Here is a 23,552-nt window from a genome sequence, read left to right on the forward strand (position 1 = left end):
GCAGAGCATATATCGGGCACCGCGAACGTCCAAGCGGATTGGTTGAGCAGGGCCACGGTGGATTAGGCGGAGTGGCGGTTACACACAGCTCTGTTCCAAGAGCTCTCCCACCGCTTCAATCAACCGCAGGTGGATTTGTTCGCTCAACCTGACAACACACACGTGCTGCGATTCTACACCAGGTTTCAGGTACCGGGGGCGGAAGGCACCGACACCCTTCGCAGTCCTTGGCCAGAGGGCCCCCTTTAGGCCTTCCTGCCCCTACCAATTGTACCGCTAGTCATCCAGAAGATTCTAGGGGAATGGGCGGAGGTACTTCTGGTCGCACCGATGTGGCCGAGGCATCCCTGGTAGGCTGACTTTGTCCATCTGTCACTCTCGCGCCCATGGAGGATCCCGGATGATCGGATATTCCTCTCGCAAGGGGCCCTCATTCATCCGAACCCACAGCTACTACAATTAGCCGTATGGCACATGAGCGGGCGATCCTGAGTCAACAGCATTTCTCTGACATGGTCTGTTCCATGATCCAGGCGGCTCACCTCCCGTCGACGACCGTATCTACGAGGCCTCCTGGCACGTCTTCTGCAAATGGTGTTGAGCTACAGATACAGATCCAACCAAGGCGACCATACCACAGGTATTGGATTTCTTACAGATGGGCATGGACAGGGACTTAACACCTAACGCCCTCCGCCGCCAGATCGCACCTTTATCTGCCGTGATTAGTGGTGGGCGGGGCCACTTCCTGTCACAACACCCAGGGGTGCAGGCCTTCCTGAAAGGTGCATTGAACCTAAGCTCACCTATGGTCCATTGTTACCCCACCTGGGACCTTTCCCTGGTGCTCAAGGCCTCACAGCTGCTCCATTTGAGCCTATTCGGACCATCTCTCAGATTACTGACACTTAAGACTATCTTTTTAGTAGCCATCACATCGGCTACATGTTTGTCTGAGTTGGCAGCGGTATCCATCCGGGACGACCTCTGCATCTTCCATCTGAACAGAGTCGTCTTATGTTTGGACGTAACGTTCCTTCCGAAAGTCAACTTGTGGTTCCACGGGTCTCAGGAGATCATTCTCCCGGATCTCTGTCCACAGCCATCTCATCCCCAGGGACGCCGTTGGCATCACCTAGACGTCCATTGTTCACTTCGCCGCTATGTGCGACGCGCAGCGTCCTTCAGAAGGGCGGAGGCCCTCTTCATGTCTTTCCAACCAGGCACCATGGGACAAAAGGCATCATCCCACACTATCGGCCGCTGGTTGAAGGCGTGTATTGTTCTCGCCTACAACTGTCAGTCCCAACCAATTCCCAGTCACATCACTCCCCATTCCACCAGGAGTGCTGCCCCGACGGCGGTCTGGCCAACGCAGGCCTCGGTAGAGGACATATGCAGGGCAGCTACCTGGTCATCACCGTTGCCCTTTATCCGCCATTACAAAGTAGATGTTTATGCCTCGGCTGAGGCATCCTTTGGACGATGCATGCTGCAAAGGGTAGTTTCTTCGGCCACGACACCAGACCAGCCTTGCTCCCCCCCTAAAGTTTATTGCTTTGGCATGTCCCATGCTTGGGTTCCCCAAGCAGCGCACAGGAGAATGACCGTTGACTTACCTGAACGGTCCTTCTATGTGCGCTGCGAGGGGAATCCAAACCCACCCTCGGCTTTGGCTGTTCTGGGCCTGGACTCACCTGTCTCTGATTACTTACCTGACTTGCCTTTGACTCTGTACTGCTTTTTGCATCACTCAAATCGGCTGAACCTTTGTGCAAAACTGAACTAGTCCAGTCAGAGGAGGTGTGGCCATCAATTTACATAACTCAATCTCTAGGCTAATGGACAAAGTTAACCCATGCTTGGATTCCCCTCGCAGCGCACATAGAAATACCGTTCAGGTAAGTCAACAGTCGTTTCTTGAAAAGAAAGGAGAGATTGCCGGCAAAAATTGATTGCTTTTTCTCTTATCCTTCACCATAGAGCAGACACATTGGAGAGAAAGAGCACTCAAGAGAGTATGCTGTTTGCTCTTCTACACATAGAAAGCAATGTGATTGCACCGACAGCCTAATGCTGGGAGCCATGGGCGTGCTACACAAACAACTTACAGTACTATCTTGAAAGCCTTTCCCTAATCTCTCTGCACTGCAGGAGAGGAGAGCAAGCGATTTCTGTAGGCAGTCACCCCTTTGCCGGACCTTTTCCTGTTGCTGGAGCAATCACATTGCTTTCAGTGTGTAGAAGAACAAACAGCTTACACCACTGAAATCCCTTCTCCAATGTTTCTGTTCTGCAAAGGAGGGAGAGGAAAAAAAAAGGGGGGGGACACTAGCCAGGTAAAGGACATTGCACACTGACTGTAATAAAGGTCATACGACTGAGAGGGCTGCAAAGGACAGTTACACATTGGCAGCAATTTTTTCAGCAACAGTTCTACCAATCACTGAAGGAATGGTTGGTGATTAAAAAAAAACTATTGGTAAAGACCCAAACAGCCTCTGGAAGAAGTGGTTTGAGAGTTCTAGCCCTCTACCCTTCAGACTCAACTAGTTTGCTATGTTGTGCAGTATATTTCTTCCATTTTCTGCAGCAAAAATTCTCTGAATGCATTTTTCCATAGCTTATTTCGTTCCCTCAAATGCATTTTTTTCTAGGTTTTGCATTAATATAACATCACAGTCTTTAGTGTCATTCCATAGCATACTTCTTTTGAAAATTTTCCAACCAGTTTCTGCATTCTCCCTTGTTTTCTACATTCCATTCCTGATTTTGGAAAACCTATCTTCTAATATGATTTCATACATGATTTGTACTTTTTTCTTCCTGCAATCATTTTTCTTTTGTGCCCATTTTTTTCAAATCTTAGTTTTCCGTGCCTTTTTTTTTCTCCTGAAAATGTACTTGACACCACCAAAAGTGGAGTTTCCCCTATCTGAAGCCTCTCGTAATCCTTACCATCTTCAGTAATTCTCTCATCAACAACAGTCTTGCTTTTGGATTTATAGTCCTTCCGTTGCTCTGTTTGAATGACTAGATTTATGATTAAATCATGATTTTAAAACAGACCTTTTCCTAAGGAAACACTTATGAGTGACTTTATCTATTCCTATCATTGAGCAGGATAATTTTTTTTCCCCTCCTGTGTGGCATTCAATCAGAATGTTGCATAATTTTCTCAAAGCACATCTCTGGTGTTTTCATTATCACACTCCACTGGAACATAATGTGCAACTGTTGCCTAACTAGATTAACTAACTAACTAGATTCCTACTTTCATGTGCACCCACAACACCTACATAATCAAAATTCATACGTTATTGATAAAACATTCAGTCCTTAATTCATGAATGAAACTTCACCTTCATTTTCCTGCATTCACAACTCCATCTTACATGATCAGGCTGTCTTTCTTCAGCTCTGTTACATTGTCTCCTGAGGGGTACTTGATGCTCTCTAAGCTTAGTTGCTTTCTTGCAGACATTTCATTACCCTAAATTGGCAATATCCTCTCCTTTTTTTCTTAGTTTCACAGATACTATAAATGTTTCTGTTGACCATTTACTCTTGCCTTTCTCAAAGAGTTGAATGTTGCGAGGGCATTCTAGGGGCAGCAATAGCATCATAGAGGTTACAAGAATAGAATCCTAAGCATATTAGTGGAAGATCTGCTTTGCTGCAGGAGCAATCTGCAGATTTAAAGCTAAGACATTATTATGAAGCAGGCTATACTAGACAGTATAGTATAGCATACTGAACAGGTGCTGTAAGTAAGGGCTCCTTTGTTAAATAGTCACAAGCTATCTTTGGAAAGGAGATGTTTTGACCTAACCAATAATTCTAGCTAATAATCACTGTAATCAAGGCAGACTTGACTATAAATGCTAATTATGAATCATGGTGGGCTTTTCTTTTCCTTACTGTAGGTGGCTTTGCAAAAGTTAAATTGGCTCGTCACTTACTTACTGGTGAACAAGTTGCAATAAAAATAATGGACAAGCTGACTCTGGGGGTGAGTTTCTAAGAAAGGGAATATTAGTTTTATATGCACAAATACTGTTTCTAATCATACAGCTCATTAATTGTTAAGGTGGCTTTTGGCCTAAATAATTTGGAACCTGAGGGAATTTGGAATATGCTAAAATCTCTTGAGCCACATTTTGCATTAACCGAGACCAAACATTTGGCATTCCGTTAATGATATTTAGACAATAATACTAGTTGGATGCCTCTTAATGGTAGAATTGTATGTTGGATATAAAAGGCAAACTACTGTAATCCAAAGGTCAAATTGTCCACCTCTGAAGACTTGATAGACCAGACATCATAATGAGTTTCAAACCAAGGAATTATTACTTTTATTCTATTGGAAACTGAAGTGGTGCCCCCAGTCTTTTCCAAAATGAAGTTCTGTCTTCAGAAATGATTTCAGAATATTTAGCTCCTTTTGGAAACACAGCTGGTCCCAGCAGGATGTAGAATAATTGAAGGTCGTGATATTTGAGGAAGATGAGCTGGCCCAGCAAGCTAAATTAGGCCCATGGGCTGGAGAGTTGTGATCCCAGCCATACCTATTGCATCTGATTCTGCTCAGCTGTTTTCATTAGGCTAGATTGCCTTTATTTCAGATTTTTCCTTCCTATTCAATGTTCTCCTTTTAAAAAAAAATTAGCTGTGGCCCAATACATGGTGGTCTTGATAAGGTGCTCTTGAAAATAATTGTAAGAAACATGGTTTGCACATTTTGACAGCCAAACCTCATTCTTGATTAAGACCTTTTTGTCTTAATCATACACCATATATCAATTCTGAATTGGGGAATGAGGATTGATCATATGAAACATGGACAATGTTTTTAATAACAAGTATTTTTTCCGGAAACCCCGATAAAATAATTGTTTTCTTCGTGTAGCACCTGAAGAATGGTACACAAGTTGCTCAGAAAAGCTCCTTTCTCCTTGTCTTGACTTTTACCTTTGTATTGGATTAGACAAGTATTTTTCAAGCCTAACAATTTTAAGATGTGTGGGCTTCTGCCTGGGGAATTCTGGGAATTAAAGTTCACACATTTCAAAGTTGTCAGATTTGAAAAACGCTCAGTTAGACAGACGAGAACTAGATGAGACAAATATCACTAAGTGTTTTTTCTGCAGAGAAATTTTTACTACCGTAGAACAAAAAGAAAGCAGTTAAAACAGACTTAAAGCTGGGCAGATATTAAAGAGCAAAATAGTTCCTATGCACACAGAAATATTGGGACATAAACGCCCCCCCCCCCCCAAAAAAAAAATAGGGAAAGAAGTAAGCAAACAAATGTTTTCATCTTATTTATTTTGACATAAAATGACCTGGAGATGGCATGAATCTTCCATTTTTAGGATGACTTACCGCGTATAAAAACTGAAATTGAAGCAATGAAGAGCTTAAGCCACCAGAATATCTGCCGTCTGTACCATGTAATTGAGACACCAAAGAAGATCTTTATGGTTTTAGAGGTAAGATTTAAAACCTCATACATTTTTACAATTTACATCTCAATTCTGTTATACTAGTGGAATTTCTATGGATTCTTATAGCTGCCTGGTGTATTTATAAGTTTCTTTAGCAAACACTGGATTTATACATTCATAGCAAATAGGCTGTTGGGCTTCTGGGTGAGGATTAGACATTCCTGCAAACTTTTTTTTTAGATAAAATGACAAGATATTGCGCAACATAAAGAAAAAAATGAAATTGATTTAGTTCTTTTACTGTTGAAGATTGAAAAATGAGATTTTATTATTTGCCAATAAATAAAAGATGAGATGTGGGATGAAAAGATTTTGGTTGAAATATTAGTGTTGAGTTATTGAAAATATTTGTACTTGTCTTGATGAATGGGAAATCATTTCTACGCGTTTGGTTTTTTCTTTTTTATAAATATGTTTTTCCTTATCTCCTCCCTCTCCCCTTTTCTTTTTGAACTTTTCATTTCTTTCTTTTTTAATATTTGTCTTAGATTGAGGATTGATGATAGAAGTTTACTTAAGGAAATTTCAGCTTAAATATTGTTTAAGAGGAAAAAGTATATTTTTCTGATAGACATTCAAACAGAAAAAGATCACATTTAGCTGAAATAAGTTGGAAGGGCTGATTTTTAAACAGCAGAGATTCAGTCTGAGCTATGTGTAGAAAGCAAGAGATTTTGTGGAAAAAATTCAAAGAAGAATTGAAAGAAATGCAAATGGAAGGATGACAGGTGTGCATAGAATAGAATAACAGAAGAAGAGATATTTTTCCAAAACAAAAATAGATGCAGAGAAAGCAATTGATAATTTGATTTTCTTGTTTAGAGTTTTAGAAGTTACGTATTTTGGAGATAGTTATTAGATATTCCATATTGTGAATATGGAATAGATATAAACTCCCAAAACATCTACTTGGATTTCAGCATAAGTGTTATTTTACAGAAGAGGAAAAAACAGATGAAGTGAAATGGTTAATGTACCAGGAATTCTTGGAGAATCATCAAGGAAAATATAAAATTAAATTGCAACTAAAGGTATACTGATATAGTTGTGAATGCTTTTCCCATTTACAATTATCAGAAAGATTTAAAATGGATAAAAAGTTTTACGATGTGGAACAAAATAAGAATTTGATGTGTAATTGTGTACTGATAATGAACGTGTAATTGCTAACATGTATAAACTTACGGTATGCTGAAGTTTGAAATGGAAGAGCTGGACGATGTATGATACATATTGTATGATAAATGTATCATACAATGTATGATAGTAGACTAAGAATTTTGGTTATAATATTCAGATGGATCAAAGGGGAAATACTGTATGTGGTCAAAAGAGTTAAAATTTACATTGTATTATTGTCAGGCCCAAGCAATAGATCAACATGTGAAGAGTTCAAGTTGACTACTTATTGCAATTCTATTTATAATGCAGGAATCCGCCTATCCTGCTTGCCTTCTCTGGGAACAGAGAGATAAGATTCTATGGAGGTGGGGGTGGGGGAAGGTCAGTCCTGGATCTTCTGCAGCTATGCAATGATTTAAGGCTAACTCCCCACTTGATTCCTCCTCTTTGCCTGGCTGAGCATTTCTTTATGATATTAAAGCGAAATTTTGTAAAATGATGTATCGTTGGTACATGATGCCACAAAATCTATCTACTGTAGAATACATAAAGACATTCCAAATATTCTTTATGTTAGAAATGTGAAAAACACGAAGAAGCGTTTTGTCATGCTTGCTGGACGTGTAAAACTAAAAAAAAAAATTGAATTCAAATAGGAACATTGATATAGAGGATTTTAAAAATTAATATTCAACTGAAGCCAGAGCTTTTTCCTTTTAGGACTGATGGATGATACACAGTTTGAGAATAATCGTGGAAAATTATTTCATTGCATTATTACTGCAGTGAGATTATTCTGAGCACAAACATAGATTGATCTAATCTTAGAGGGATTTGATTAGCATTATATGTATAAAATTATATGTATAGCAGCCAAGAGAAAGATTGGAATCCATTTAATACATTTTTACGTGTTTTTTGTTATTTCATTTTTTCTTTTCTTTCTTTTTTTTGTTATTTTTTTCTTTTTCATATCTATATTTTTTCTTTGAATCAATTTCCATATATATGGAAATGTTGTAACACAAATAAATACATACATACATACATACATACATACATACATATATATATTCGTAGATTTTCACGGGTGTAGGTATGCTGGTTTTGTTGTATTCGGGTCTTTTCCCGTGTAAGATTGAGATTGTCTTTGCAACGTTTTGGCAAGATCTCACCTGCCATCTTCGGGCTTGGACTTAAAATGGGAACGGAGCTGCCGTCTTTCTGTAAATCTTGGTGGGAGGGGATGGGGTGCTGGCTTTGTTTCAGTAAGTGGAATGATTGGTTGTGTGGTTGTATCATGATTGGTAGATTGGTGCTGGCTGTGTGTGCATTGTTGTTTTGTATTGTAACGGCTTGGGTGGTGGGTGATGTTCGTTTGTTGGCTAGGGCTGGTTTCCAGATGTTTGGTAGGCGGGAGGTATCATCACGTTTATTCATGTTGTGGGGGTGTTTCTCTATTTCGATGGCTTCCATAATTATTCTCTTGTTGAGGTGTTCTGTTTTGGAGATTAACCTGGCTCCTTCAAAGTTGATTTCATGTCCTGTAGCTTTAAGGTGCTGGAAAAGGGAGGAAGTTTTTTCTTTTTTTCTTACTGCGTTCTTGTGTTCTGCGATGCGTGCATTTATCCTCCTGTTTGTTTGTCCTATGTATATTGCCGGGCAGATTTTGCATGGTATTTCGTAGACTCCTTGGTTTTCTAGCTGGATTTTGTCTTTGGGGTTTCTTAAGATGTTGGCTATTTTTTGGCCAGTGTTGAAGGCTGTCTTGATATTCTGTTTGTGGAGAATTTTGCTGATTTTATCTGTGGTGCCTTTGATGGAAGGGAGGAGGGCAATGCCAGTGTCCTGTTCTGTGTCTTGGTTTTTTGAGGGGATCTCCTTTTGGATTAGGTTGATGATTGTTTTTCTTTGGAATCCATTGGAGATTAATACATTTGTGAGTTTGTGTAATTCCGTTTTTAGGTGGTCTTAATAAATTTGTGCTTTATTGATTTATCAGCACAAATACAACATTATATATATATATATATATATATATATATATATATATATATATATATATATATATATATATATATATATATATATATATATATATATATATATATATATATATATATATATATATATATATATATATATATATATATATATATATATATATATATACACAATAATAATACAATAGTAGAGTTGGAAGGGACCTTGGAGGTCTTCTAGTCCAACCCCCTGCCTAGGCAGGAAACCCTATACCGTTTCAGACAAATAGCTATCCAACATCTTCTTAAAGACTTCCAGTGTTGGGGCATTCACAACTTCTGGAGGCAAGTTGTTCCACTGATTAATTGTTCTCACTGACAGGAAATTTCTCCTCAGTTCTAAGTTGCTTCTCTCCTTGATTAGTTTCCACCCATTGCTTCTTGTTCTACCCTCAGGTGCTTTGGAGAATAGTTTGACTCCCTCTTCTTTGTGGCAACCTCTGAGATATTGGAATAATGCTATCATGTCTCCCCTAGTCCTTCTTTCTCTTAAGCTAAACATACCCAGTTCCTGCAACCGTTCTTCATATGTTTTAGTCTCCAGTCCCCTAATCATATTTGTTGCTCTTCTCTGCACTCTTTCTAGAGTCTCCACATCTTTTTTGCATCATGGCGACCAGAACTGAATGCAGTATTCCAAGTGTGGCCTTACCAAGGCATTATAAAGTGGTATTAACACTTCACGTGATCTTGATTCTATCCCTCTGTTGATGCAGCCTAGAACTGTGTTGGCTTTTTTGGCAGCTGCTGCACACTGCTGGCTCATATTTAAATGGTTGTCCACTAGGACTCCAAGATCCCTTTCACAGTTACTACTACTGAGTAAGGTATCACCTATACTGTACCTGTGCATTCCGTTTTTGTTGCCTAAGTGTAGAACCTTACTCTTTTCACCATTGAATTTCATTTTATTAGACAGTGCCCAATGTTCAAGTTTGTCAAGATCCTTCTGTATCTTAAGCCTATCTTCTGGAGTGTTGGCTATTCCTGCCAGCTTGGTATCATCTGCAAATTTGATGAGATATATATATATATATTTGTGTTATATTTGTACTGATAAATAAATAAAGGGAGACTAGTATAGATCTATTTCGAGCTAATTTAGGCATACCAGGGGTTGTAACACTAATACATATATATATATATATATATATGTTTGTGTTTGTGTGTGTGTGTGTGTGTGTGTGTGTGTCTGTGTGTGTGTGTGTCTGTGTGTCTGTGTGTGTGTGTGTGTGTCTTTGTCTGTGTCTGTGTCTGTGTATAAATTATTTTTAAAAAACCAAATAATTAACAAACCGCTAATGTTTTCTTGGCTTTTTTAAAATTTATATTTGTTTTAAGCCAATTGTAGGATTCTCTCTGCAGTGTTTTAAACATATTCTGCCTCTAGAAATCAGCAGCATAGTTGAAAAGGATCCTGTGGGCTATTAAAAATACGGTTTGGGTAATGCTAGCAATTGATGGGATTTTTTTTTTTCTCAGTCATCAGATAATTTGCTCTGGCAAAAAGATAAAGTGGATTGGGGTCCTCTACTTATTTCTTTTCAGGAACGTCTAAAACCCTTAGATCCCATGGTGGTTTCCCATCCCTGCTCCTAACCAAACTATTCAGCACTTTTTGCAAGACCAGCTAGTTAAAACCAAAATGAATAAGAGAGCAGGAATTGTTAATATCATTAGAAATTGAATGTATTATCTGGTCTTTCCTCTGAGAGCCAGGTCAGGTGGAACTTGAACCTTGGACATCCCAATCTTCAGTCTAACAGTTTCACCATTGTGATAAATTACCTTACTATGGAAACCAATTGCTAATTTAAAGGAAGAATTAACAATTATATCATTATGCGTAGATGTACTCTAATCTTTCCTTCAGTAGCCGTCTGTTGTTGCTGGGAAAGAGAGAACAGGAAACTTACCTTTTGGTGTTAAAATCTCCAGTTATTTAGAAGGTTGTTTGTCTTCATGCTTAAATTCTGTGCTGCTCAAACAACATAACAGAATAACACAATTGGAGGGGACCTTGGAGGTCTTTTAGTCCAAGTCCCTGCTCAAACAGGAACAAACAGGAAACCCTATACCATTTCAGACAAGTGGCTGTCCAGTCTCTTCTTTAACATCTCCAGTGATGGAGCACCGACAACTTCTTGAGGCATGTCGTTCCACTGATTAATTGTTCTAATTGTCAGGAAATTTCTCCTCAGTTCTAGGCTGGTTCATAAGTGGATGAAGAAAGAAAGCAAAGAATCTATCTGACTTTGCCCACCGTGGAGTTCCCTGGATTACTCTGTCTCTTTTGTTGAATAAGAGTGATATGCTTTTAGCTCTGAACATGTCCACCGTCCATATCAGCTTCACATACCAATAATGTATGGAACCAATCAACCAATGAAACAGTTTGCCTTCAGAAGTTGTGGGAGCTTCATCACTGGAAGCTTTCAAGAAGAGACTGGGCAGCCATTTGTCAGAAATGGTGTAGGGTCTCCTGCTTGGGTGGGTGTTGGTGGTGTTGGACTAGAAGACCCACAAGGTCCCTTCCAACTCTGTTAACCTGTTAATATAACCCTTGACAAATGAATGAATGGGATGCATCTCTTAGCTTCTACCAGGGCTTGGAAAAGAGGTTCTGTTAAATGCTGATTGTTTTTCCTCTCTTCAGTGTTTTTGGGAGAGCCAGCAACATTACTTTTGTTTTGTTTTGTAATTCCAAACTAGCCAATTTCCCCCAAAACATTGCTCCTTTCTTCCTCTGCAGTACTGCCCTGGAGGAGAGCTCTTTGATTACATAATTGCAAAGGACCGCTTAGCTGAAGATGAAGCCCGCATCTTCTTTCGTCAGATTGTAGCTGCAATTGCCTACGTACACAGCCAGGGATATGCTCACAGGGACCTCAAACCAGTAAGTGTAGACAGCAGTAGCCCACTGTTCCTGGAATAATAAGATGAATCTACATTGGCGCCCAGATGGTCTTCACTGCTGGCTGCTGGTTTTATTTCTATTTAGAAACCTGCAGCCAAAGAACTACATGACAGGTTCAAGCCAATTTATAAAAAGCCTCACTGACAGCACATCTGTTGCTCCTTGGCTGGCATTAGAAATCACGAATGTCTTCTGAGTTCACGGCTCTCTGATCTGCCACCCATGGGCCTCCAAGTTTGTCTGCCTAGTCTTTCTTATTAAACTTCCAGCTTTTTCTTGACTCCTTTCTTTGCCTCACTTCTCCATGCCCATTTTTCTCCTCCTCTACTTTTGGTTTCACTTAAAGCCTACAATCTTTTCTCATTTTTTAACTAGCCCTCTTTTTGCCTTGGTGCATTGTCTTATCTGCCTTGCTTCAAACTTTTATTTCATTTCCTCTTCCTTTGTTTTCCTCAATCCAGTGTCGGCTTTGTTGTCTCTTCCTAGAGCAGTTTCTCAACATTATCAACGTTAAGGTAGGCAGACTTCAAACCCAGAATATCAATTCTGGGAGTGAGGAGTCACACATCTTTACGTTGCCAAGGTTGAGAAGCACTGCCTTAGAGAAAGACTCATATTTTCCAGACTTCTGACCCTCCAAAACCTCTTCCTACATCTTTACATTCTCTTTTTGCAAGACCTCAAATGTCAGCTAAGCCAGCTGTTCATGTTTTGTATGTATAGGTGTGCATTTGATTGAACTGAAACTTGAGGCTTCCTTGGAAGGAACCGCCTTTACTGCCCATGGTTACTCTTACGCTTCATTGTACTTATTCTAACATGTCATTGTTCTTCTTGTAGGAAAACTTGTTGATTGATGCTGAGCATAATTTGAAGTTGATAGACTTTGGTCTCTGTGCAAAACCAAGGGTGAGTATAAGCTTAATTTTGCTAGAATTTCTTTGCCAAAAAAGAAAAAAAAATACCAGACAATATCAGTCTGAATAAGGAGAGAAGTTTGCTGTCAGGGGTTCCAGATAACATCCAAAATTAAAGTATTGCTCAAAGTTCCAATTTATTAAGAGAGTCATGTTGGCACATCTGCAAAAACCCAAATCTGAGCTTCTTGGTTTTCCCCACCCAATTGAGAGTTCATGATCTTGACCCCACACCCACAAGTCCATCACATGGTCTAATCTCCCACTGCCATGCTGGCAGTTCCACCCATTTAGTTCTGGTCAGGTGCAGAGGTGTAGAGACAAAGGATGACCTTGGATTCTAGAAAGGAATTTTATTTTGACAACATCACATTCTACTTCTTACTATTCCCCTCTCAATTCCCCACTAATGAAACAGCATAGTAGAATAGAATATTAGTGTGGCAGGTCAAAGATCCCAAAAGGAACCGGCTGCAGGCCTTTCATCTCCAAAACAAATCACACCTGTAGTTGCACATACATTCTGTTTGGATTCTTCTTTCCCACTATTGCCCTACTGAAGGTCATCATCTGTGTGACAGAATTTTTAGAATCTTAATTTCAAAAGAAAGTCAAGTTGGCATAATGGTTAAGGCACCAGGGTAGAAACTATGTGACCATGAGTTCTAGTCCTGTTTAGGCCAGCTGGATGATCTTGGGGCAGTCACTTTTCCTCCGGGAAGTAGGCAAAGGGCATACTACTTTCAAAATCTTGCCAGGAAAACTGCAGAGTTTTGTCTAAGTAGTGGTTAGGAGTCAATACGGACTTGAAGGCAAACAAAAAACGGTTCAGCAACTGATCAAATGCCTAATAGCAAAATCCAATATTGGTTTAGAATATCTGGATCTGGATCTCAATCTTCCAAAGCTTTTTTATTTCCTTAAAATTTAAATGTATAGTTTAAAAGTAGCTATAGAAAGCAAAATAAAAACAAGATTCTTCCATAGTTTCGCACATTCCCACCCCTCATTTTAGCGTTGCTGTCACCATGTTCATGTCATTTAATTACCTCACATTTTTATTCTAATATAGCAATAGCACTTAGACTTATATACCGCTTCACAATGCTTTACAGCCCTCTCCCAAGCTACAAAGTCAACATATTCCCTGCAACAATCTGGGTCCTCATTTTACTAATCTGGGAAGGATGAAAGGCTGAGTCAACCTGGAGCCAGTCAGAGTCATAATAACAAACCTCTTTAAAAAAAAAAAACTTGTACTATTTTCCTGTGATGGAATCTTTCTTTTCTCCATTCTGAATGCACAAAGATCAGCAGCATCTTAAACCCCACGTTCCATATACAGTAGCCTATTCATTAACTGAATTTTGGGTTGCTTTAAGCACAACAGGGTCTCAATTTGCACTAAATTTTATAATTCCATTATTCGAACTCACCCTAAAGGCGACCTGCTTTTACACTCACATGCATGCTAGATAAAGACAATAAACAGACAAAAGACAAATTGCATTGATGTCAACGGCTCTTAAGTGTGACAAGTCACACTGTTTTTCTCTTACGAGCTCAGGTGTTCAAGCCGACAAGATCTACTAAATTCAGTTTTCATACTTTTTTACTTTTATTTAGACTTTTATACCGCCCCCTCTCCCCAAAGGGACTCGGGGCGGTGTACAGTCAGATAAAACACATCAATAGATAGAAAATACAAACATAAATACAAACATAAAAGAGGAGGCAATAAGAAACTGTACAAAAAGCAAAGCAGTTAAAAACAATATTTAAATAACCCTAAAAATACCCAATTAAAATATCTGCCAGGAGGTAGAATAAGCTATGAATGGGCCAGGCCGGCTAAACGGAACAGGTGAGTCTTCAGTTTTTGTCGGAAGGAGCGGAAGTCGGTGGTGGTTCTGATATCGGGAGGGAGGTCATTCCAGAGGGTTGGGCCCATCACAGAGAAGGCTCTACTCCTAGGCGCTGCCCGTTGGCATTGCTTAGTGGACGGCACCCGGAGGAGTCCTTCCCTGTGAGAGCGAATCGGTCGCAGGGAAGTGTGTGGTAGGATGCGATCCTGCAAGTACCTAGGTCCTGAGCCATGGAGCGCTTTAAAGATGGTAATTAGGACCTTGAAACGCACCCGAAAGACCACAGGCAGCCAGTGCAGCTCACGCAGGAGCGGTGTTACGTGGGAGTACCTAGTACTCCCCATAATAGCCCGCGCGGCTGCGTTCTGGACTAGCTGCAGTCTTCGAGCGCGTCCCAAGGGAAGCCCCATGTAGAGGGCGTTGCAGTAGTCCAGCCGAGACGTCACCAGTGCATGAGTGACCGTGCGTAGGGCATCCCGGTCCAGTAGGGGGCGCAATTGGCGCACCAGGCGAACCTGGTGGAACGCCCCCCTTGCCACGGCTGCCACATGGTCATCCATTGACAGCCGGGCATCTAGGAGGACGCCCAAATTGCGCGCCCGTTCCACAGGGGGCAATTGCTCGCCCCCTATGGTCAGTGATGGAATCAACTGACTGAACCGGGGTGCCGGTAGCCACAGCCACTCAGTCTTGGAGGGGTTGAGCTTGAGTCTGTTGTCCCCCATCCAGACCCCGACGGCTTCCAAACACCGGGTCATCACCTCGACAGCCTCGTTGGGGTGGTCTGGGGTGGAAATGTACAGCTGCGTATCGTCAGCGTACAGATGATACTCCACCCCAAAACCACGGATGATCTCCCCCAGCGGCTTCACATATGCGTTGAACAGAAGGGGCGAGAGGACCGACCCCTGAGGCACCCCACAAGTGAGTGGCCTTAGGGTCGACCTCTGCCCCCCTGCCAACACACATTGTGTCCGGTCGGAGAGGTAGGAGCCGAACCACCGCAGAACGGTGCCTCCAACTCCCATCCCCCCCAGCCGGCGCAATAGGATACCATGGTCGATGGTATCAAAAGCCGCCGAGAGATCTAATAGGACCAGGATAGAGGAACAACCCCTATCTCTGGCCCTCCAGAGATCATCAACCAACGCGACCAAGGCCGTCTCCGTGCTATGTCCGGGTCGGAAGCCGGACTGGCGTGGGTCTAGATATTCGGATTCCTCAAGGTGTCGTGGAAACTGCTGTGCCACCACATTCTCTACAACCTTCGCTAAAAAGGGAAGGTTGGAGACTGGACGATAATTAGCTAGCTCCAGCGGGTCAAGGGAAGGCTTCTTGAGTAAGGGCCTCACCACCGCCTCTTTCAAGGCGGCAGGTAAGGACCCCTCGCTCAAAGAGGCGTTCACCAAGCCCAGTAGCCAGCCTCGTGTCACTTCCCAGGATGCCAGTACCAACCAGGAGGGACACGGGTCCATTAAACATGTGGTCGGTCGCAGCCGTCCACGCAACCTATCCAAATCCTCGGGGGCAACAGAATCAAACTCCTCCCAGAATGGTCTCACAAGACTCACTGTTGGCGGCTCCTCTGGTCCACTGAAGGGGGCCCATCCGCTCCGGATCTGAGCGATTTTGTCCTGCAGATATTCCCCAAACTCCTCTGCTCTGCCCTGTAAAGGGGCTTCCCGCGTCCCCTGTGATAAGAGAGAGCGGGTCACCCGAAACAGGGCGGCAGGGCGGTTATCGGCGGACGCAATAAGAGTGGCACAATGTCTGTGTTTGGCCACTCTTAATGCCACAAGGTAAGTCCGTGAATAGGCTCTTACCTGTGTTCGGTCAGATTCGGAGCGTGAGGACCTCCACCTGCCCTCTAGGCGTCTCCTATGGCGCTTCATCACCCTCAGGTCCTCGGTAAACCAAGGAGCCCGGGTGGGTCGTCGCCACAGGAGAGGCCGCAAAGGCGCAACTCGGTCCAGGGCCCCAGCGGCCGCCCTATTCCAGGCGGTCACTAGGTTCTCGGAGCGAGAGCGGGTCAGGGCTACAGGGAATAGCCCAAGCTCCGTCTGGAACCTATCCGGTTCCATCAGGCGCCTGGGGCGGTACCAACTTGGACAGTTTGGTTCCGCCTCCTCGCGGTGGGGGGTAGTGCCAGGGAAGTCCAGCCGGAGACATGAGTGATCTGACCATGACAGGGGAGTGATGGTTACATCCCCTCTTCCCAGATCACTCGTCCACTGTTCAGATACGAAAACAAGGTCCAGAGTGTGGCCACCTTTGTGTGTGGGGCCCTGAATTAATTGGGTCAGGTCCATGGCTGTCATGGAAGCCATGAACTCCCGAGGTACCTCGGATGCTTCCCCCGTCGACGGCAAGTTGAAATCCCCCATAACCACAAGCTTGGGGGTCTCAACTGCCATCTCTGAGATCAGCTCGAGGAGCTCGGGCAGGGCTGCTGACGCATAGCGAGGAGCCAAGTATACAATCAGCAAGCCCCACTGCCTCCCTGGGCCCCATTTCACACCAAGGGACTCACATCCGGGTATCTGAGGTACAGTGAACTCCCTCGGCTCTAGACATTCCCGTATAACTACCGCCACCCCACCACCCTTACCCAGGGCCCGAGGCTGATGGAATGCACGGAAACCCGGTGGGCACATTTCCACGAGGGGTAAACCACCCTCGTGGCCCAACCAGGTCTCCGTTATCCCTGCAAGGTCCAGCTCCCCCTCTGAGATCAACTCATTAATGAGGGGGGCCTTGTTGGTCACGGACCTTGCATTGCAGAGCATCAGCCTCAGGCCCTGGCTCTGTAGTTCCTGACCACCTAGATTGCGGGGGTTGGTACAAACGACTGGGTGTAACCAACAACCACGGTCTCCCAACCGACGTTGTGGTCTTCTCCTGTCCTCGCATCCCCTCCTCCCCGCGACCGATGTAATAAGACAACCCTCTATTGGAATGTTCTTTCCCCTCCCCCCCTCCACCACACTCACTTCCCTCCTAGACTCACCTGTTCGCCTGGCACTGGCCCCCCTCCTGGACAGATTCCCCCCCCACCCTAAAACCCTCCCTGGAACCCCCTAAAAAAGATAAAAAACATTTAGTTAAAAACCCCCTAAGCTTCCGTTTCTTCCACCTCTCGGGGTCTATAAACCCGTCATCAAGGCGGGCCCTTACGAGCATCAAGGGCCATGCCTGCGAGAGGGGGGACTCCCGCAGGCGAAGCAGGTCTAGCCTCGAATAAATAATCTTAAAAATCTTAAAAACACGATGGGATCAAAGGTGTTGTAGATGATGAGTGGTCAGTCAAAAAAAAGGGGGGGGGGAAGAGTGATCAAATGTCCAAGTGGTGGTCTGGGTGGTGGAGAGATGGTCCAAAGGGTGGTGATGATCCTAGGTGGGTGGGAGTTCATAGAGAGAGTTTGTAGATAGTAATCTGGAGTTCTTAAGGAATGGGGTTCCCAATTGGGAGGGGGCCGATGTTCTTGGGGGCAGATGGTCTTGGCCTAGGCATCCCTGTGGCCTACCCATGGCCCTAATATAGGGCTTCCGGCAGCCTCCGGTGTTCCAGGCCGCCCCCAGTCGTGAAGTGACTTCACGAATACAGAAGTGAAGCCCTTGTTCTGTGTTGTGGACTTTGCTTATTCTTTTTGTTCCTTTTGTAGGGGGGTCTGGATTACCAGCTGAACACATGCTGTGGAAGCCCTGCCTATGCAGCACCAGAGTTAATTCAGGGCAAAGCTTATATTGGCTCAGAGGTACTGTAGTAGGTGCTTTGGCCTCTCATTTCTTTTTTTAAATCAGCCTCTCACCTGAACTCTTTCAGATTTTCCTCCCAATGTATCACTGTATCAATCTAAGAATAAGGTTAGCTCGCACATGCGTGCTAGTCATTTCTGGCTCATCTCCGTTTCAAAGCCGAAGAGCCAGCGCTGTCTGAAGACGTCTCCGTGGTCATGTGGCCGGCGCGACTAAATGCCGAAGACGCACGGAACGCTGTTACTTTCCCACCAAAGGTGGTCCCTATTTTTCTACCTGCATTTTTACATGCTTTCGGACTGCTAGGTTGGGACAAGTAACAGGAGCTCACTCGTTGACTCAGCGCTAGGGATTCAAACTGTTGAACAAAAAAGCCAACGCAGTTCTAGGATGCATCAACAGAGGGATAGAATCAAGATCACGTGAAGTGTTAATACCACTTTATAATGCCTTGGTAAGGCCACACTTTGGAATACTGCATTCGGTTTTGATCACCACGATGTAAAAAAGATGTGAAGACTCTAGAAAGAGTGCAGAGAAGAGCAACAAAGAGGATTAGGGGACTGGAGACTAAAACATATGAAGAATGGTTGCAGGAATTGGGTATGTCTAGTTTAATGAGAGGAAAGGACTAGGGAAGACATGATAGCAGTGTTCCAATATCTCAGGGGTTGCCACAAAGAAGAGGGAGTCAAGCTCTTCTCCAAAGCACCTGAATGTAAAACAAGAAGCAATGGGTGGAAACTAATCAAGCAGAGAAGCAACTTAGAACTGAGGAGAAATTTCCTGACAGTTAGAACAATTAATCAGTGGAACAGTTTGCCTCCAGAAGTTGTGAATGCCCCAACACTGGAAGTCTTTAAGAAGATATTGGATAGCCACCTTTCTGAAACAGTATAGGGTTTCCTGCCTAGGCAGGGGATTGGACTAGAAGACCTCCAAGGTCCCTTCCAACTCTACTATTGTATTGTATTGTATTGTATTGTATTGAACTGCCGACCTTCTGATCGATATGCTCAGTGTCTTAGCCACTGAGCAACCATATCCCTAACCTAACAATATCTAAGTTTTTAAAAAAGGGATAATCTTAGAAAGTCACAGTATGTGTAGACAGGGTGCTTGTTTCCCCCCCCCCCCCATTTTTTTTTATTTGATTACTTTCTATGCTGCATCTTTTCTCCCCGTCTTCTCTCCTTCAAAGATTCTATACAGGTAGTCCTTGACTTACGACCGCAATTGGGAACAGAGTTGCTAAACAAAGGGGGTTGTTAAATGAGTCGTGCTCAGTTTTATGACCCTTTTTTTGCCTCGGTTGTTAAGAGAATTCCTGCAGTGATGTGAATCATGCGGTCATTTAGCAAATCCAATTCCCCCCCCCACCCCAGTGACTTTGCTTGTTGGAAAAGTCACGAATGACAATTACATGACCCCAGAATATTGCAACCATGATAAATATACTCGGGTTACCATGTGCCTGAATTTTGAACACACAACCATGGGATTGCTGCAACAGTCATAAGTGTGAGGACCTCTTGTAAGTCGCTTTCTTCAGTGCCATTGTAACAAGTGGCCGCTGAATGAATAGTTGTAATTCGAGGATTACCTGTACTGGGGAGGAGGGCAAATTCAGGTGCCTTCCCTAAGACCTGAAAGCTGCCCAGCCCCAAAGCTCTTTCCTCGGCATTGATCAAACCAATATCTGAAATGCATCATACTTTTTTTTTTTTTTAAAAAAGCTGCTGTTTTCTTCCATTGACTGGAAAAAAGAGAGAATTTTTCTTTGGCTAAAAAAATGCATATTCTTGTATAATTCCATTGCTTCCATTTTAGGGATGGAGCTACTTTTTAGTTTAAAATGCGAGTGCATGCCTCTTTTCCAAAACCATGGCTGTTTTTATTTAGTTCTCTGTATGCTAGATCTCTACAGTGATGGCATGCATGACTGATAATACTGCGGAGAATCCATCAGCCTGGAGAGGCTTGGTAGGCAACTAGAAGGGTACGGGTGATGTAAATCAGGTGTAGTGATAGAATTCCTGGTCCTTGAAGACCCTTGCAGTTAAACGATTCGAAAATGGATTGGATTCATTTGAAATCTTTGCCTCTTTCTCTTTTACATTGTCCTGAAATTAAATTCTCTTCTGAGAGCATGTAAACCTCTCGGAAGAGATCCTCCAGTGCTGAATGGATGCAGAGCCCTCCTGGTTGTTGGCACCTGAGGATGGCCACTTCTTCTCCGCACTAAAGTAGCCATGTGCCTGAGAACCTCGGAGGGTCTCCCTTCTCCAGCTTTTCCTAAAGAGAGGAAAAAAAGAGACTGGCAGAAGTGGGAGTGGTTCTGCCGCTCCTTCTCTTGCCTGTGTCCCCGCCGACAGTTGTGAGTTTGGAGCACTTCGGAAACTATAGAGCAACGATGGCGAACCTTTTTTGGCTCGTGTGCCACAAGTGGGGGGAGCGCAGGGGGGTCATGTGCTGGCGTGCAGCACCCATAATGCAATGCGCGACCCCCCCAGTGCGCATGCGTGCACAACGCATGACACTCCCCCCCCATTTTTACATGCTTTTTTCGTCCTCCCCAGGCTCCAGAGGCTTTATAGGAGCCTGGGGAGGGCGCAAAGAGCCTCCCCCACCCCCCCGGAGGCCCTCCGGAGGCTTCAGGGACCATCCGGAGGCTTCCCTGAAGCCTTCGGAATGCTTAAAACCACCCTCCGAGCAAACCGGAAGTCACTTCCGGTTTGCTCGGAGGGTGGTTTTAAGCGCTCCGAAGGCATCAGGGAAGCCTCCGGACGGTCCCTGAAGCCTTCGGAACGCTTAAAATGACCCTCCGAGCAACCTGGAAGTGACTTCCGGTTTGCTCGGAGGGTGGTTTTAAGCGCTCCGAAGGCTTCAGGGAAGCCTCCGGACGGTCCCTAAAGCCTCCGGGGAGGCGGGGGAGGCTCTTTTCGCCCTCCCCAGGCTCCTCGCGTGCCCTGACAAATGGCTCCGCGTGCCACTTGTGGCACGCGTGCCACAGGTTCGCCATCACTGCTATAGAGAAAGGCTGTGGTTTGCAACTTCCCTTTCAAGAATGTGTTTTTCCCTTTAACGTAACTTTTAGCCTTGTAGCAAAAAAGAATATTTGTAGCTCAGGGTTGAGATGTGGGGTTCTTGGTTGCTCTCTGAGCTTGCTTGTTTTCTTGCAGACGTTTAGCTACCCTAACTAGGTAACATCATCAGTGCTAGCCTAGCACTGATGTCTAGCACTAGCACTGATGATGTTACCTAGTTAGGGTAACGAAACGTCTGCAGGAAAACAAGTAAGCTCAGAGAGCACCAAGGAGCCCTCATTTTAGCCTTGTTTCCATACTGATACTATCAATTGTGAACCCCAGAGAAAAAAAAAACTGCTTTTCAATGCTGAGCTTCTATGACCCTTTAAAAAAATGGCAACAATAATCCACCTCTCTCCAAGTCCAACACTACAGGTAGTCCTTGACTTACAACAGTTCATTTAGTGACCGTTCAAAGTTATAACAGCAGTGAAAAAAGTGACTTATGTCGGTTTTTCACACTTACAATCTTTGCAGCATCCCCATGATCAAGATGCTTGGCAAGTGGTTCGTACTTACGACTGTTTCAGTGTCAACGGGGAAGCCAGATTCACTTAATAACCATGTTGCTAACTTAACAAATGCAACGATTCCCCTAACAACTGTGGCGAGAAAAGTTGTAAAATGGGGCAAACTCACGACAAATGTTTCACTTAGCCGCATAAATTTTGGGTCTCGATTGTGGTTGTAACTCGAGGACTACATGTATAGCCTTCCTGTTCCCTAAGGTGACATGCTCGACTTCTTAAATATAGTGCAGAGAATTGTTGAACCTAGAATGTTTGGCAGCCAGTTAGGCATCACAAGATTTTAGTCAGTTTGTGTTTCCAGGTTCTTAGTTGAAAGTGGCTCAAAAAATTGTTTCACAATTGAGTGGGATGTGATGTTGCCATGCCTTCGTTTTTAATCACTCGATCTTTTTTTTTTTAATCATCTCAGGCAGATATCTGGAGCATGGGTGTCCTTCTGTATGCTCTCCTTTGTGGATTTCTACCATTCGATGATGATAACATGATGGCACTGTATAGGAAAATTGTGGTACGTATCCCGTTTTCAAGATCCAGGCTTTTCTGTTTAAACAAGGACTTTTATGGAGTTACTGTGTGAGGGGTCTGTTCCCAAAAGGAGAATTTGGGGCACCTTATTACTTGGTTGATCTTATGAAAAGTAAGATTGGAAACTCCATAGTATAAAAGCCGGAATCAAGTTACAACGGAAATGCTAGTGTTTTCTTACTACTCCAAGGTAGTAATACTGTATTTTAGCACAAGGTGTTTAAATGATCGCTCTCCTCTCCTCTTTTCTCGTGGTGAGAGGCCTAGCTATAAACACCCACATAATCAAATTTGCTTTGGACAGTTTCTTCTTTTGCACCCTGTCCTGGTGTGTAATTCCATTTTTTTGCCCTTGTAATATGTCTTGCCTTTTCAGGCTGATATCGAGAAATGGGAAGATTATGGAATGAAATGAAGGGTACTAGCTTCCCGTAGAGTGGAAAACTTGGTTATTTCTAGACACTGCAGGGTTTTTTTTTAAAAAAAACCTGTGTCATTTCCTATCCCCTAGCTGCCTATAGGAATCAAAGACATCCGGGGGGGAAACAGGCAAAGCTCACTATTAAAAGACATTACATTGGGTAGCACACTGACTTTCAGTTGGGATCAATTATTTTAGGGAAAAGATGCTGAATGGCATTCAGATTCAACCATTTAAAAACAAAGCAACCGTGACTCGGTTCAATTCATATGCCTTGCATTTCTCTTCATTTGCTATACATCCTGTGATTCACTTATGCACAGTTGCCTAAACACTTCAGCTGATAGCCTCAGCTTCAGCCGAACAATTCCAGCCAGTGTAATCATGTATAGGTAGTAACTTATTATCTGAAGTATTCTCGTTGTTCCTCAATAAGCCCCTTCAGCAGACAGATTACATGCTGTGCATGTAGATAGTCTCCAGTTCTCTCCCAGAATCATTTGTAATATATGGAAGACCTTGGACTTTTCTCTCTCCCTCCTCCCTCCCTCTCTCCCTCCCCCCCTTCCCCCCTCTCTCTCCCTCCCTCCGTCTCTCTCTCTCTCTCTCCCTCCCTCTGTCTCTCTCCCTCCCCCCCACTTCATTTCTATGTTTTTAGAGTGCAGACCACAAAATGACTGATAAATAAGCAGCTTGAAAACAATGCAGTAATAATTAGAAATCAGCATTTTTTCATTGTTTAACTGGGCATCTTTTCCCCCCTCTTGCTTTAGGAAATGCAGTACACATAGGATATCTTTAGCAAAGTATTTGACAAAATACGCTCTGAGATTCTCATTAGCAAACTAGCTATGGGGT

At 43.3% G+C, this 23,552-nt stretch overlaps 1 protein-coding gene across 2 annotated transcripts in view; it reads left to right on the top strand.

Annotated features, from left to right (window-relative positions):
- MELK (maternal embryonic leucine zipper kinase) overlaps positions 1-23,552 on the top strand; it is a 46,756-nt gene that overhangs the window by 8,135 nt on the left and 15,069 nt on the right. For both annotated transcript variants that reach the window (XM_081940034.1, XM_081940035.1), the window contains exons 3-8: positions 3,927-4,012; positions 5,379-5,495; positions 11,427-11,570; positions 12,432-12,500; positions 18,036-18,128; positions 22,158-22,256. In XM_081940034.1, the coding sequence (XP_081796160.1) occupies positions 3,927-4,012; positions 5,379-5,495; positions 11,427-11,570; positions 12,432-12,500; positions 18,036-18,128; positions 22,158-22,256 (608 nt within the window). The remainder of the gene's footprint in view (positions 1-3,926; positions 4,013-5,378; positions 5,496-11,426; positions 11,571-12,431; positions 12,501-18,035; positions 18,129-22,157; positions 22,257-23,552) is intronic.

Source organism: Natrix helvetica (assembly GCF_964273705.1).
Source record: "Natrix helvetica genome assembly, chromosome: 2".
NCBI lineage: Eukaryota > Metazoa > Chordata > Lepidosauria > Squamata > Natricidae > Natrix > Natrix helvetica.